This window comes from Haliotis rufescens, unplaced genomic scaffold, assembly GCF_023055435.1.
Source record: "Haliotis rufescens isolate VD_foot unplaced genomic scaffold, xgHalRufe1.0.p SCAF_8, whole genome shotgun sequence".
NCBI classification, from domain to species: domain Eukaryota; kingdom Metazoa; phylum Mollusca; class Gastropoda; order Lepetellida; family Haliotidae; genus Haliotis; species Haliotis rufescens.
In genome coordinates, this window is record NW_025964372.1 from 30,570,807 (window position 1) to 30,586,941 (window position 16,135).

At 40.6% G+C, this 16,135-nt stretch overlaps 1 protein-coding gene across 1 annotated transcript; it reads left to right on the plus strand.

Annotated features, from left to right (window-relative positions):
* Positions 1-7,611: 7,611 nt before the first annotated feature.
* LOC124145539 (toll-like receptor 4) lies at positions 7,612-15,512 on the plus strand. The gene is made up of 2 exons (XM_046515332.2): positions 7,612-7,706; positions 11,341-15,512. The coding sequence occupies exon 2, from the start codon at positions 11,344-11,346 to the stop codon at positions 13,864-13,866; it is 2,523 nt and encodes an 840-aa protein (XP_046371288.2). The 5' UTR covers positions 7,612-7,706; positions 11,341-11,343; the 3' UTR covers positions 13,867-15,512.
* The last annotated feature ends 623 nt before the right edge of the window (positions 15,513-16,135 follow it).

Here is a 16,135-nt window from a genome sequence, read left to right on the forward strand (position 1 = left end):
CAGGCGGGCAACAATAACTTAAGGTGTTATCACTGATTTCATAAAGTAACTTTGTTCCGTTGACGTCCTTCTTCTGCTGCTAGGAATATTTCGTTAGGGTTTTACATGAATACTACAATCAAATCCATTTTCAACTTAAAGTTCTAGACCGCTTCCGTGGGATAGTGGTAGAGCGGAAAGTCCGGGGCTCGATCCCCAGCCGCGTCATACCAAAAGACGTGGTACTTGTTGTTACCCTGTCTGGCGCTCGGCATTAAGAGGCTAAAACAAGGACTAGCCGGCTCGGAGTCAGTATACTGTGTCTGAGTGGGGTATTCATGTTAAACTGTGGCATGTTATCTCAGTGGGCGAGCACTATAGATCGGCATCAGCCCGGACTAGTATAAGCAGCCACAAACACACAGCTGCATGCACGTCGCTATATAAGTGCAATAATCTTTGACGCGACGTTTAACCCCATTTCACCTCACCTTAAAGTTCTAATAAGTCAGGATAGTTCTTAACTGCAATATTAGGTTTTCCCAATTAGCACCCCTTCCGATTGACCAATGTACACAAGGCTTATTTATTGGGGTATAATACGCGCTCGTGTGTTATATGCACCCTTAATCATGGGCAATTAAATTCTGGAAAATATATCCGTCGTAATTGTATTATTTCAGGCTGTCAGCATAAACCACGAAATATACGATCTTTCAACTCTGTTTTTTTTCTCACCAAAATTATATTCTAATAAGAGCCCCATATTTTTAATTTTGAGACCGCCCCGGGCGCTTATCACATCGAATACGGTATGTAGTATGCTCCATTTGAAATGCGACTGATATAGGTATATTTTGGGGCAGGAGCAACAACTTAAACACGTCATAGCTGTTCAATCGTTAACGAAAGATCGAATGATCCACATATACTGATGACGTCACGCAATACACACAGAGTAAGCGTATAAACAATGCCACGTGCTTCTACGGCACACAGAAACATACAGTAATAATATTCGAAGTACTGCACAGTGTATAATAATGAGTGAGTGACAGAGCATGGTTTTACGTCGTTTTTAGCAAAATTCCAGCACTATCACGGCGGAGAACGCTGGAAATGGTACTGCATCCCCAGCATGCACCCATGTAGGGTACCTAACCCAGGGCTTCAGCGTGACGAGCGAACGATTTAACCACTAGGCTAACCTCACCGCCCCTGACAATAATGAACAGTTTAACCCAAACTATGGTAACAACAGAATTACAATGGCTTGCAGCGGACTGTCCTTGTGTGTGTGATTAAAGTCAACTCCATAGTGTTCTTTATGTCTGCTGAAAATTTGTATTTCGTAGTTTCTACACTTGAATATTGAACATGTACATTATTATGCTTGTTTTGGTTGTTTGTTTGCTGTTTAACGCCACACTCAGCAATATTCCAGCTTTTTGACGGCGATCTGTAATATAATTGGATTAATATAATCAGCATCGATCCACGCAGCTGAGACACGATGACATGTATCAATCACGTCAGCGAGCCTGACCTCCCGATCCCGTTTATCGTTTCTTACGACAAGCATGGTCGCCTTTTAATGCAATTTAATGAACAGGCTCTGAAGATGTCTGTAGTATTGTGACATGTGTTATTTCCATGCTTGCCGTAAAAGGCGATTAACGGGATCGGGTGGTCAGGCTCGCTGACTTGGTTGATGCATGTCATCGATCCCAATTCCGTGGATCGATGTTCATGATATCAATCACTGGATTGTCTTGTCCAGACTCGATTATTTACAGACCGCCGTCATTTAGCTGGAATATTGTTGAGTGCGTCATTAAACAATAAACAAACAAACGTTGCTCACAATATCAATCCCTGGATTGTCTTATCCAGATTCGGATATTTACAGGCCGCCTTCTTATGGCTAGAATATACTGAGTGAAGCGTTAAACATAAAACAAACACTTTTTTTGTAATTTGTATTTTTGTATGTTATATTGTTTTTAAGAACACAATCTGTTTAACCTGATCTGATTCTTGCAGGTAATGACAAGGAGCGCCTTCCTCGCAGGAGTGACGCTCTGGCTGGTCGTCTTAGGGTGGCCATGTTCAACCACGAAAAAATGACATTAACAGATGCAAGTATGCGGAGACCCATCGAGATGTAGTTGCCAACTGTTCGAACAGAAACTTCGATGATGAGTTCCAAGGATTTGCTGAAAACGTGACTGTCATTGACTTGTCACGGAATGAAATAACAAGCATTGAGAAGATGTTGTATAAAGGTACACACACTCAGTATGTATTAGAATCTGCTGACTCAACTAGACAGAGATTCACTCAAAAACTTACCACACCTTTCGAAAATTGACCTCAGAGGAAACGAGATAAACTGTACGTCTTCGTCATTACCGCCAGGCCTCTTCAGAGATCTTCCGCTAAAACGCCTTTTATTGAGTGACATGGATAATGCAACGATTCATTGTGATTTGAAATATGATGAAAAAACCTTTCTTGATCTCTTTTAAGTCGAAGAACTTGCTATCGACTCTCCTCCAAACCCAACATTTGGTGTCGGATTTGTCAGTATGACAATTCAAGTTTGTCAAACGGGAATCCATGGCAACATACAAGTGCATTTGAAGTTTTCATAAAATTTAATCTTACAGCATTTCAGATAAATGCACGTAATAAAGGGCAGATAGATACAAATATAACTGCTGTGTTTCCATATTGAAATATCTTAGATGTTGGGAATACAGTCAAACATTGATTTAGCCCTGCGATTAATAAATCTACAAGGTGAAAATGCATCCATGCAACGAGTTTCATTCTATGTTTCAAACTATCGAAAAAAGAAAGATACAGGTTTTCTTGTCACAATGTGTGTTTCAGAAGTATATCTTGAAGGCAACAGAATACGAATCATTCAGAAAGGTGCTTTGACTCAACCTCCATTTTCCCAATGCGTGTTTTAGATCTCAGTCATAACATGATCCTGGAGGAGTATGGTCAACTTCACTCTCTTTATTTATTTATTCACACATTTGGCTTCATTTCAGTTTGAACAAAACGAGAAAGATCCTAAACAAGCTAATGACCAAATATACAATTTCTTTGACTCACATTTAATTTTTCAAGATACAAATGATATAAGTAAGGATAAGAATTTATGGATGAACAACTTCTTTAATACAATTAAGAGCGACGTTTCGGTGTGGGTTCTAACACCGTTAACAAGCAATTGTTTTACAGTACTTACTTACTTACTTACTTTGGAGATTTAACGTGCGCTTTCCGACTGATGCGTATTTCGCACACGGGCCCGGCCAGGCCATTTAATGTGTTTCCGAAAGGGGCGAAGGTGGTCTGTGCAACCCAAGAGGGGGGTTTTAAGGGGTTGCTTATATAGAATTGGGGAATTTTGAGATTTGGAATAGATGCCGATGGGATTGGGGAGGAGAACTAAGGGAGCTGGGTATGTTGGATGTTTGTTTGTTTATGTGATTTTGATTTGGTAGGTTATTGTGTTTTTAGATGCGTTTTATTAGTTCCGTTTTTATTAAGAATACGCCTAAGGCCTTGAAGTTTTCTAGTTTATTTTGTGGGTTTAGTATTGCTTCTAGAGTTAGAGCCTTGTTTAGATTGAGGGTGGTTTGTAATGCGGTTCGATGTGTTAGGTAGTGTGTGCAGTGGATGAGTGCGTGTTCTGGGGTTTCTGGTTGTTTGCAGTGTGGGCAGTTACCTGTAGTGTGTTTTTTAATTTTTTTTAGGTGGTTATTTAAGTTGGTGTGTCCTGTTTGGAGTTTAGTGATTACTCTGTCGATTTTTTGGGATGGATGGAGAATTTTTGGTTTGGTTAGTGGTTTGCTGAGCACTTTTTTGATTTGGCTGTTTGAGTTTAGATATTGGTTATGCCATTTTTTGGTGATTTCTTGCTTGTTTACACTTTTAATTTCTGATTTTGAGATGGGTAAGTTTAAGCTTATTTCTGGGATTTTGAGGGATAGTGTAGCTGCTTTATCGGCGTTTTCATTACCGTATATTCCTACGTGGGCGGGTATCCACAAGAAGGTTATTTGTTTGCCTGCCTTAGTTAGGTCGTTGGAGCTTTTAAGTATTTGATTTATTAATTTAGGTCGGTTTTTGGTAAAAAAATTTTGAGGGCTTGCAGTCCACTTAGGGAGTCGGTAAGTATTAGGATTTTTTTGTGGTTTTTGGATTCTTGATTATGTAGGGCTGAGGCCATGCCCATTAGTTCTGCCGTGAATATTGATTGGTTGTTTGGGAGTCGGAAGGATTGTGTAGTTGGTTGTGTGGTATGGACTCCGTGTTTTACAGTGTAGTAGGCAAGTATATATACAAGTAGGAGGCAATGTTTATACAGTAGGTTAGATATTGTTATGCTGGGGTAGAGAAGCCTGTTATGTACACACAAGGGCAGTGATGACAATCATCGGTGAAGTCAGTGCCTTAAACAAAGGATGAAGACCAGTAATGTAAACAACGGGATTATGGCTGATTGGGGTCTTTGATGAGTTGATGGTACCCCCGGCGTACCATCGTCGCTCTTAATTGTAATAAAGAAGTTGTTCATCCATAAATTCTTATCCTTACTTAGTACTCCAACTTCTAAATGTCTATGAAAGAAGTTACAAATGAGATGGTATGGCCAGGAAATGACCCTCAAACATGTGTTTTCTCAGTCAGTGCTGAGACACGAGACAGTGAAGTCAATCCTCAAAGTGAAATTAGTGCCACAGCGTATCTGATGTTGGTATTTCCACGAAACCTAACCTCACTTTATTTTGCACCAGCATTTAAACCCTGTGTTGATATAGACGCTGATTTGGCCTTTCGTAGAACTGAAAATGGTTCAACATAGTATTTTCTAGTTGTTTGGTATCTGCAAAAAATATTATTATCTCTGGACTGAAGAACCTTCAAAGTTTGGAAATTTCCGGAAATGGATTTATTGGATCCCCAACGACATTGATGAAATCCTTTCAAAGCATTAAAAAACTATCATTAAATCGTATGACAAAGGGATTTATGTGTATCGTTAACAACATAGAATCGGTATTGGGCCAATTTCAACTTCTTCAGAACCTGCACCAGTTAGATAATGACCTTTCCGATTTGCCAAGAAATGTGGAGAAAATATTAAATATCAGACTAAAAGATGTCTCGTATAACTCAATAAAAGAGCTGAGTGTGGGAACAAGAAACAGATTAGACACTGTAACTCAGAAGAAACATATATCGGTTAATCTGCGAGGGAATGTGGGTGTAGTTCTCTTGAGTTTATTTCATGAGCAGTGGATACAAAGGTACGGCTCATTGAAAGGACATATTACATGTGTCGAATTGATAATGGGAAAATAATTCACTTAACAAATATTGTAGATTCATACATGAAAGTGTGGAGGTCGTGCATTGCTTTCGTTTCACTTGTATTTCAATTTGTCTTGTTTCCCTTTGTTATTAGGTTTGGACTTTCAACGACATTTTAAGTATGATGTATTTGTCTACCATTCATCAAAGGACGACCGTCGGTGGGTGTGTAGCACCTTGAAGCAAAAGCTGGAAGATGAAAGAGATCTTCGTCTCTGTATTCCGGACAGAAACTTCGAGCCCGGAGTCTACACGTGTGAGGAGGTTCTGGGCGCCATCAACAACAGCTGAAAGACTATAATCTATCTGACTCAGACCTTCCTGGAAGACGAGCTCTGTTCCTTCAGGCTTTCTTCTGCCGTTTATCTTGATGATAATCTGAAATCTGACAGATTTATCATCCTTTATTCAAACGCCGTCTTCCGTCATCCATTGCCACCTATCATAAATCAACTTCTTGATGAAGATAACAGGTTTCCTTTGGAGTTCCTTATGGGATCAGCTTCACAGCAGGATATTGTGTAGCAATTAACAATAACAATGGTGTGTCTGGTGACGTAAGTAATGTAATGTGAGGTGAGGTGAAATTAGGTTTAACGTCGCGTCCAACATTATTGCACTAATAGAGCGACGTGCATGTACGTGTGTGTGTTTGTGTGGCTGCTTGTACTAGTCCGGACTGATGCCGATTTATAGTGCTAGCTGAGATACCATGCCGTAGTTTAACATAGTGATGGTTACCACTTCGGTGAAACCCACGAGTACGGGTATGGTGCTGACAAACCTAGAAACATAATCGGGGCGAACCGGGATTCGAACCCAGATTCAGCATAGATAAAAGCTGCCGAGAGAGCACAAGACGTGGCAACAAAATGCAGTGAAAATAGTGTCATAACATTATAATTCAAAACGGTTGTGGGGGCACGGGTGTGCCGAGTTGCGTCCCTTTGGCACGCCAGAAACCTATGATTGTGGGTTCGAATCCCGGTTCGCCCTGATTATGTTTCTAGGTCTGTCAGCACCATACCCGTGCTCGTAGGTTTCACCGAAGTGGTACACGTCTGAGAATGGCATCACTTGGGGCTTTCCTCCCACAGTAAGCTGACATGCCGTGATATAAATGGAATACTTTTAAAAGCGGCGTTAAACCCAACTCACTCACTCACTCAATCACTCACTGAAAACGGATGTGTTATGCTCAGGAATTCTCATCGAGTATTCACGATGTGGCATTTCATAGTGTTTGATATCATTCGAGGTGATGTGAAATGGGGCTTAACGTCACGTCAAAGGTTATTGCACTTTTATAGCGACGCGCATGCACGTGTGTGTGTGGCTGCTTGTACTAGTCTGGACTGATAGTGCTAGCACACTGTGATACCATGCCGCAGTTTAACATGAATACCCCTGACCCGTGAAGATTACGGGGTAGAAAAGATCTTCAGCAACCCATACTTGCCATAAAAGGCGACTATGCTTGTCGTAAAAGGCGACTAACGGGATCGGGTGGTCAGGCTCGCTGACTTGGTTGATGCATGTCATCGATCCCAATTGCGTGGATCGATGCTCATGATATAAATCACTGGATTGTCTGGTCCAGACTTGATTATTTACAGACCGCAGTGCGGCGTTAAACAACAAATCAACCAACCAACCATGAATACCCCCACTCAGACACAGTATACTGACTCCGAGCCGACCAGTCCTTGTTTGAGCCCCTTAATGCCGAGCGCCAGACAGTGCAAAATCAAGTACCATCTGTTAACGTCTTTTGGTATGACGCGGCCGGGGATCGAACCCCGCACCTTCGGGGGGACGCTCTACCATTGGACCACGGATGCGGTCTTGATATCATTCGAAGGTGAACAGTGCTGATAATAGGAGAAAACTTCCTTGAGATGCGGTAATGTAACATTGCCGTCACCTTCTACACAGTAAAACCCCGTTAATCCAGACACTACCGTTCACTGTGAAATCCTTTGAATAAACTAAATTCAGGGTGAACGAATCAGTCTGTACATAATTATGTCATTAAATAGTAACATTCACAATAGTCATGATTCAATTACCGGGTTTCTGGATTAATGAGGTTCTGACTAAGCATGTTTCGCTGTTTCACAATGTTTAAAATATACAGTGTTTCGTCATTGCATGTTCCTTAAAGCATACATGTAGATTTGGCTAATTATATGAGTACGTTAAAAATATCTGTCAGTAAGGAAAATAAAATCTAAACAGGAAATAAATCACTTTTCCAATTCAAGTCGCGTGTGTTTCAATCCGCAAGGAAGTTAGACGTTAACTATAAGGCTCGTGTTTCGTTTGCAAATAAGGTGAGTACTACTGAAACAATCGTTACAACTACCAGTTACCGGCCACTGGTTGCATGGGGTTGACGATTGAGTTAACGCTGGCTTTCGCAATATAACGCGCATTAGAAAACTAACATGGCAGATCAAATTCAACTGGTTATTCTGACAACCAAATGTGGCTTCCGGGTTTGTTAAGCGACCTCTCAGCATTTGTATGATTTGATCTATGTGCTATTGATTCGAGTTTGGTTACAAAAGCATAATAACTCATCTACACGAAGTCCACAAGATTGTACTAAGATTGTATGTATGCCTTAGAATGTGATTTCCAAATAGCCTTATATTGTAGTCTGTTTATAGCTTTTCGCCACACAGCATCATTCAAGCTCTATCATGGCGGCCTGTGCATATTCAAGTTTTGCCCCGACAAGCCAGAGGGACCTGCCCTGTCCACGGGATCACGTACACTTGTTATTTGACATGATCAGATTGATACCGGTCATGTCACATGTACGTGTATTCTCGTGTTTGTCGATGCTTACAGAATCCTATACTTCATGGAAAATGGCACACTACCTTACTAAAACAGGCGTTTCCTCGATTGGTTGGTTGGTCTGTTGTTTAACGCCGCACTCAGCAATATTCCAGCTATATGACGGCGGTCTGTAAATAATCGAGTCTGGACCAGACAATCCAGCGATTGATATCATGAGCATCGATCCACGCAATTGGGATCGATGATCATGCATCAACCAAGTCAGCGAGCCTGACCACCCGATCCCATTAGTCGCCTTTTACGACAAGCATAGTCACCTTTTACGGCAAGCATGGGTTGCTGAAGACCTATTCTACCCCGGATTTTCACGGGTCAGAAACAAAGAACTAGAAAGTCAAATGGTTCTAGCTCAGTTAATAACAAAATTATCAGTGTGTGTTAATTTATATCCCGTTTATGAATACATTCCTGAAGACCTAATCTACCCCGGAATCTTCACGGGTCGCGCTTTTCCTCGATCACAAACGTGATAGTAGTGTATCGCTGCCTCTGCATTTTAAACATGTGTGCACATTCTATTGTAAATTACCAACACACACACTGGCTGCGCCTTTCTGTGGGAGCCACTATTCCGCTTGTGTGTGATATTTAATGGGGCAGGGTGGGCTTAGAACACCTGACACACTTCTCATTATGTTAACTTCAAATGCCATTCACAAGCTACACAGGCAATAAATCGCGTCCTGTTCACAAAGCCGGGTAGCATATTTAGATCCTGGTCTTCTGTACATACGGGTAGGGCATCTGTAACAGTGTGCGGGATTATATCATAATTTGTGAGTGTGTGTGGTTAAAAGCCGCTACTAACATTACAGTCGAACATCTTTGTGTCGAACTCCCGGTTGTCTCGAATGAGAGACCCAAGTGTAAAAAAAATCTCTTTTTCATGACGTTAGAGATTGACGTAAGGGTGTATTCTGGTATGTCACTGTATTTGAACATCTTTGGTAGACGTCATAGTACTAAATAACGTCATCAATGGAATGAGTAAGAAATAGAGGAAGATATGTATATGCGCACGATTGTATCAGTTTAATCAAAACTAAGCACACTAATGTACAGAAATTATGACAATGTTTTAAAGATGAAAGTGCTAATAAATATTGTTTGGAAAGTGTTAACACGGTACCTCCTTACAGTCAAGTGGGAATTTCCGCGGTAGAAATAAATGTACATTGTGTAACAGGACGCAAAATAAACCACTTCTATACAAAGCATAAAGGTCATTCTGACACCTGCAGCCAAAGTGAAACTAGCCGACTATTCAACAACGTATGACGGGACAACAAGAAGGCTAACGGTTGGTTGGTTGGTTTGTTGTTTAACGCCGCACTCAGCAATATTTCAGCTATATGACGTCGGTCTGTAAATAATCGAGTCTGGACCAGACAATCCAGTGATTGATATCATGAGCATCGATCCTCGCAATGTGGGATCGATGACATGCATCAACCAAGTCAGCGAGCCTGACCACCCGATCCAGTTAGTCGCCTTTTACGACAAGCATAGTCGCGTTTTACGGCAAGCATGGGTTGCTGAAGATCTATTCTACCCCGGATCTTCACGGGTCCCAAGGATAACAGATGTTGTATATACCAGTATATATATCTTCCCACAACATTACAACACTGTGAAGATCCCGGGTTGAATAGGTCTTCAGCAACCCATGCTTGCCGTAAAAGGCGACACGCTTGTTTGTTTGTGTAACGCGCACTCAGCAATGTTCCAGCTTTATGACGGCGGTCTGTAAATATTCGAGTCTGGACCAAACAATCCAGTGATTGACATCATGAGCATCGACCCACGCAATTGGGATAGGATCACATAATCAACCAAGTCACCAAGCCTGACCACCCGATCCCATTAGTAGCGTCTTACAACAAGCATAGTCGCCTTTTACGGCAAGCATGGGTTGCTGAAGGCCTATTCTACCCCGGCTCTTCGTGGGTCAGAAACAAAGAGCTAGAAAGTCAAATGGTTCTAGCTCAGTTAGAAACAAAATTATCAGTTTGTGTTGATTTATATCCCGTTGATGAATACATTTTTTCCTCGCATAACAAACATAAACCTGAAAGTCCCATGATTCTAGCCCCCAATGTAAAAAAGCTATTAGTACTTCCTGTTCGGATTATCTTACTTCTGGGTTCAAAACACATTTTCACTTCAATTAAACTTTAAATATAAAAGTCCCTTGTTTCTAGTTTTGATGTTTAGGTAAACAGACACTGACAACATTAGATTGGTTGGTTGGTTTGTTGTTTTACGCCGCACTCAGCAATAGTACAACTATATGACGGCGGTCTGTAAAACAATCGAGTCTGGACCAGACAATCCAGTGATTGATATCATGAGCATCGATCCACGCAATTGGGATCGATGACATGCATCAACCAAGTCAGCGAGTCTAACCACCCGATCCCGTTAGTCGCTTTTTTAAGACAAGCATAGTCGCCTTTTACGGCAAGCATGGGTTGCTGAAGATCTATTCTACCCCGGATCTTCACGGGTCTAGTAGTAGTAGTAGTAGTAGTAGTAGTAGTAGTAGTAGATCTTCACGGGTCTAGTAGTAGTAGTAGTAGTAGTAGTAGTAGTAGATCTTCACGGGTCTAGTAGTAGTAGTAGTAGTAGTAGTAGTAGTAGTAGTAGTAGTAGTATTTGGCAGAACTTCAACCTTTGATCATTATGTGCCCATAGCGCCAGTTGTGTATGTCTCATGTGATGTAATGAAGAGGCTGTGGGGATGTCTGTTGCATTGTGACATGTGTCAGCACTGGTTTTCAGTGATCCGTTCATACAATTTGCACCACTTTTTGTCTTTTACCCCTCGGCAGACAGTCAAGACGTATTGTTCCAAGGCTTTTGCATTATATGTTCTTTCTTTCATTCTCATTCTTTTTTAATCTTGTATTGCCTTTTTCATTTTACAGAACTATTCAAGTGGGTTACAGATCCTATTTACTCTATCCTATGTGCTCAAAACATAAGTAATATCAAAATTAGACTGTGGTCGTAAATACGTGCATTGATGTTATGCTCTGCTCACTAAACTTCTACTGTAGTATAGAACACATCCTCTTTGAGATAATTTCTTTCTTTCAGGCAATGACAAGGAACTCCTTTCTCGCAATGCTGACTATTAGGCTGATCGGCTTAGGGTTGCCCTGTTTGGCCAAGATGTACGACTTCAACAGCTGCATTTACAACGAGAACGATCGAGATATAGTTGCCAACTGTTCGAAAGGAAACTTCACTGATGTGCCCCAAGGATTTGCTGAAAACGTGACTGTCATTGACTTGTCACAGAATGAAATAACAAGCATTGAGAAGATGTCCTTTCCTTATCGTCTGATGGTACACACACTCAGTATGTATTGGAATAGTCTTACTCATCTAGACAGTGATTCACTCAAGAACTTACCACACCTTTCGAAACTTGACCTCAGAGGAAACAAGATAAACTGTACGTCTTCGTCATTACCGCCAGGCCTCTTCAGAGATCTTCCACTAAAACGCCTTTTATTGAGTGACATGAACATTAAACAGATTCATGATGATTTGGAGTATGCAGAGGAAACATTTCTTGATCTCAATCAACTCGAAGAATTTGCTATCGATTCTCCTCCAAACCCAACATTTGGTATCGGATTTGTCAGTTTGACAAATTTACGCACTTTAACCATTAGCTTCTGTCAAAAGAATAGCCTTAATACAAGTGCATTTGAGGTTTTCACAAAAATTAATCTTACAGCATTTCAGATAAATGCATGTAATAAGGGGCAGGTAGATACAAATATAACTGATGTGTTTCCATATTTAGATATCTTAGATATTAGGAACACAGTCCACACAGATTTATCTCAGCGATTGGTAAATCTAAATAATTATGAAAATGCATCCATGCAACGAATTTCTTTCATAGCAAACACCGCAAGATATGGAGTCAGAACTGAGCAATGTTTCATGTTATCCAAAAAATATACACGTTTTCTTGTCACAATGTGTGTTTCAGAAGTGTATCTGGTAGGCAACAGAATACGAATAATTGAGGGAGGAGCTTTGATTCAACCTCCATTTTCCCAATGCCTTCGTGTTTTAGATCTCAGTCACAACATGATTCTGGAAGAGTATGATATACTTCAAACCCTTTTCTTTTACACACATTTGGTATCATTTCACTTTGAACAATACGAGAAAGACCTTAAACAATATAATGACTATATATACAATTTCTATGATTCACATTCAATTTTTCAAGATACGAATGGGATGGTATGGCCAGAAAATGAACCTCAAACATGTGTTTTCTCAGTCAGTGCTGAGACACGAGACAGTGAAGTCATTCCCCAAAGTGAAAGTAATGTAACAGCGTATCTGATGTTGGCATTTCCACGAAACCTAACCTCACTTTATTTTGCACCAGCATTAAGACCTTTTGTTGATATCAAACATGAACTGTATTTCCTTGGTACTGAAAGGTGGTCAAAAGTTGTATTTTCTAATTGTTCGGTAGTTGCATATAATGTTAGTATCTTTGGAATAAAGAACCTTCAAAGCTTGGAAATTTCCGGAAATGGATTTATTGGATCCCCAACGACATTGATGAAATCCTTTCCCAACATTAAAAATCTATCATTAAATCGTATCACAAAGGGATTTAAGTGTATCGATAACAACATAGAATCGGTATTGGGGCACTTTAAACATCTTCAGAACCTGCATCTGTTAGATAATGACCTTTCTGATTTGCCAAGAAATGTGGAGAAAATAACAAATATCAGATTAATAGATGTCTCGTATAACTCAATAAAAGAGCTGAGTGTGGGAACAAGAAAGAGATTAGACGCTGTGGCTCAGAAGAAAAATATATCGGTTAATCTTCGAGGGAATGTTCTGTCATGTGGGTGTGGTTCTCTTGAATTTATTTCATGGTCAATGGACTCACTCGTAATCTTCGTTGACAGTCATCATTACATGTGTCGAAATGATAATGGGGAAATTATTCACATAACAAATATTGCAGATTCATACATGAAAATGTGGAGGTCGTGCGTTTCTTTCTTTTGGCTTTTATTTTCAATATGTCTTTTTTTCCTTCTTATCTTAGGATTGTCTCTAAGTCTTCATATTGCAAGAAATGTAAATTTGTTAAAGCGATGGAGTGTCAAATGGTTAGGTTTCGACTTCCAACGACATTATAAGTATGATGTATTTGTCTACCATTCATCAAAGGACGACCGTCGGTGGGTGTGTAGCACCTTGAAGCAAAAGCTGGAAGATGAAAGAGATCTTCGTCTCTGTATTCCTGACAGAGACTTCGAGCCCGGAGTCTACACGTGTGAGGAGGTTCTGGGCGCCATCAACAACAGCTGGAAGACTATAATCTATCTGACTCAGACCTTCCTGGAAGACGAGCTCTGTTCCTTCAGGCTTTCTTCAGCCGTTTATCTTGGCGATAATCTGAAATCTGACAGATTTATCATCCTTTTTTCGGACGCGGTCTTCCGTCATCCATTGCCACCTATCATTAATCAACTTCTGGATGAAGATAACAGGTTTCCTTTGGAGGAGTTTCATAAGAGTTCCTTATGGGATCAGCTTCACAGCAGGATACTGAGTAAGGATTGACAATCTCAATGGAGCCTCTGGTGACGGATTCAAGTAGTGTATAGAGCGGATACGCCTTAGGATCATTCTGAACATTGTTATGTAGTGTTACTGATAATTGCATACGTTTTTGTAAATGTGTGTCAGAATTAATTGCTCACACTAGACACATTGTAAAATAATCTGTGCTCCTGAAACATAACATGTTTCAGTTGATTATCGTTACACAATGACTGGCGTTAGCGATAATATCAAGTTAATCATGAAATGTAAGTTGTCTAATCATAAACTCGGTTGGGCTTTACTCATTCCGCGTCTGGATAGAACGTCTACCTGGAGAGCAAAAGATCTGTGGTTCGATGCTCTGGCCGAAAGACGTTAAGAGAAGTTGTTACCGTGACTGGCGCTCGTCAATAAGGGAACAAAACGAGGACTGGTCGTCTGTGAGTCAGTATAAAGTATCTGAGTGGGGTGTCCATGTTACACTGTGGCATGGTATCTTGTGCAGATATTGTGTACTTTTGTTCGCAAGGTTCTACCCTGTACACTTCAAGCCCCCTCTCCACCGACAGCCTTCATGTGAAGAACGAGTGAGTGAGTGAGTTGGGTTTATCGCCGCTTTTAACAGTAATCCAGTTATATCGCAGCATAGTCGCCTTTTACGGCATGTATTGGTTGCTGAAGACCTATTCTACCCCGGAATCTTCACGGGTCCCACGCAGTTGGGAGTGATGACATGCAACAACCAAGTCAGCGAGCCTGACCACCCGATACCGTTAGTCGCCTCTTACAAGCATGGTCACCCATGACATGTGATTAGTGGTAATATATAAGTACCGTCAGAGTCATGTCAGTGCCCATTATACGACCTTGTGTATTTAATGTAACTTAACAGGCGATAAATAACATTTATAAAGAATTTTATTCACAGTATTTTTCATTTGGTACATGTTGGTAAATTATCCGCCAATATTTTAATGTATGTTTTCACTTGATTATGTGATTGTCCGTGGCTGCACCCTCGAAGGGGGTTGAACTAGTGTAAAATTATGTCCCCCTCAGAGGGTATGTAAGACCACGTCTTTCAAAGTGTATTTATTGTTACCACGTTTTTAATCGTAGAATATGTGTTGTTTTAATGTTCGGCTAATTGTGTCAGCCATCGCCAACATCTGAAGGGATGGTGTAACTCCTGCTGGAGTCCATGCAGTAGCAAAAGTACTGTAAGTCCCCATGGTCCCTAGTGAGGTGATCTACCTTCAGTTGCTGGCGATCTATACCTTTTTTATATTGTATCGTTACGTATAGTGACATCTTTTTATGGCTGTATACTAGTTTTAAATAATATTCTGTGATCTTCTAGTTATTTTACTGTTCTTTGTTGACAGGCTTTTATTGTTTAAATGTATATACTGTGTATATTTATTGTTAGTCACGATATGGCTGAAATACTGCCGATGTGACTATAAATTTTAACTCACTCACTCACTCACTTTTGATTATGTTGACATATTGTTGGAAGGTGTGATGATTATATGCTGAATCTGCATGTAAATTACATTGATGATCTTCCCAGAAATCTAATAAAAGTGTGCTATCCTAATTTATGTGTTCTGGGTATAAATTCAGACAAACTGTGTTGAACATTAAGGTTCGATTTCCGAGGATTCGCCTTGATAACGACCTTATTTTGTCTGTACTTAATGTGACGCCTTCGTGGTCTAGTGGTAGAACTCCGCCCGGAGAGCGGAAGGTCATGGAGGTTCAATCCCCTACCGCGTCATACCAAGAGACGACATAAAGATGGAACTTGTTGTTACCCTGCCTCGCATTCGGCATTAAAGGTCTAAAACAAGGAACTGTCAGCTCGGAGTATACTGTGTCTGAGTGGGGTATTCGTGTTAAAACATCGGCATGGTATCTCAGTGGGCTGGCACTATCAATATCGCCATTTGGTCGGTCTAGTACAAACGGTAACACACACACACACACACACACACACACACACACACACACACACACACACACACACACACGAACACACACACACACACACACACACACACCTGCATGCACGTCGCTATATAAGCGCAATAATCTTGAACGCAACATTAAACCCAATGTTAAATTTATATGGTTTTAATTTACTTAGGATTGCGTTACATTTAATTACTGTAAATCATGTAAGATAATGAGTGAGTGAGTATGGTTTTACGCCGCTTTTAGCAATATTCCAGCAATATCACGACCACAAATGGGCTTCACTCATGTTTATCCACATTGAAGAGTA

What these genes read in the sequence shown, in the direction of transcription:
- LOC124145539 (XM_046515332.2), top strand. Translation starts at nt 11,344, where the DNA reads ATGACAAGGAACTCCTTTCTCGCAATGCTGACTATTAGGCTGATCGGC.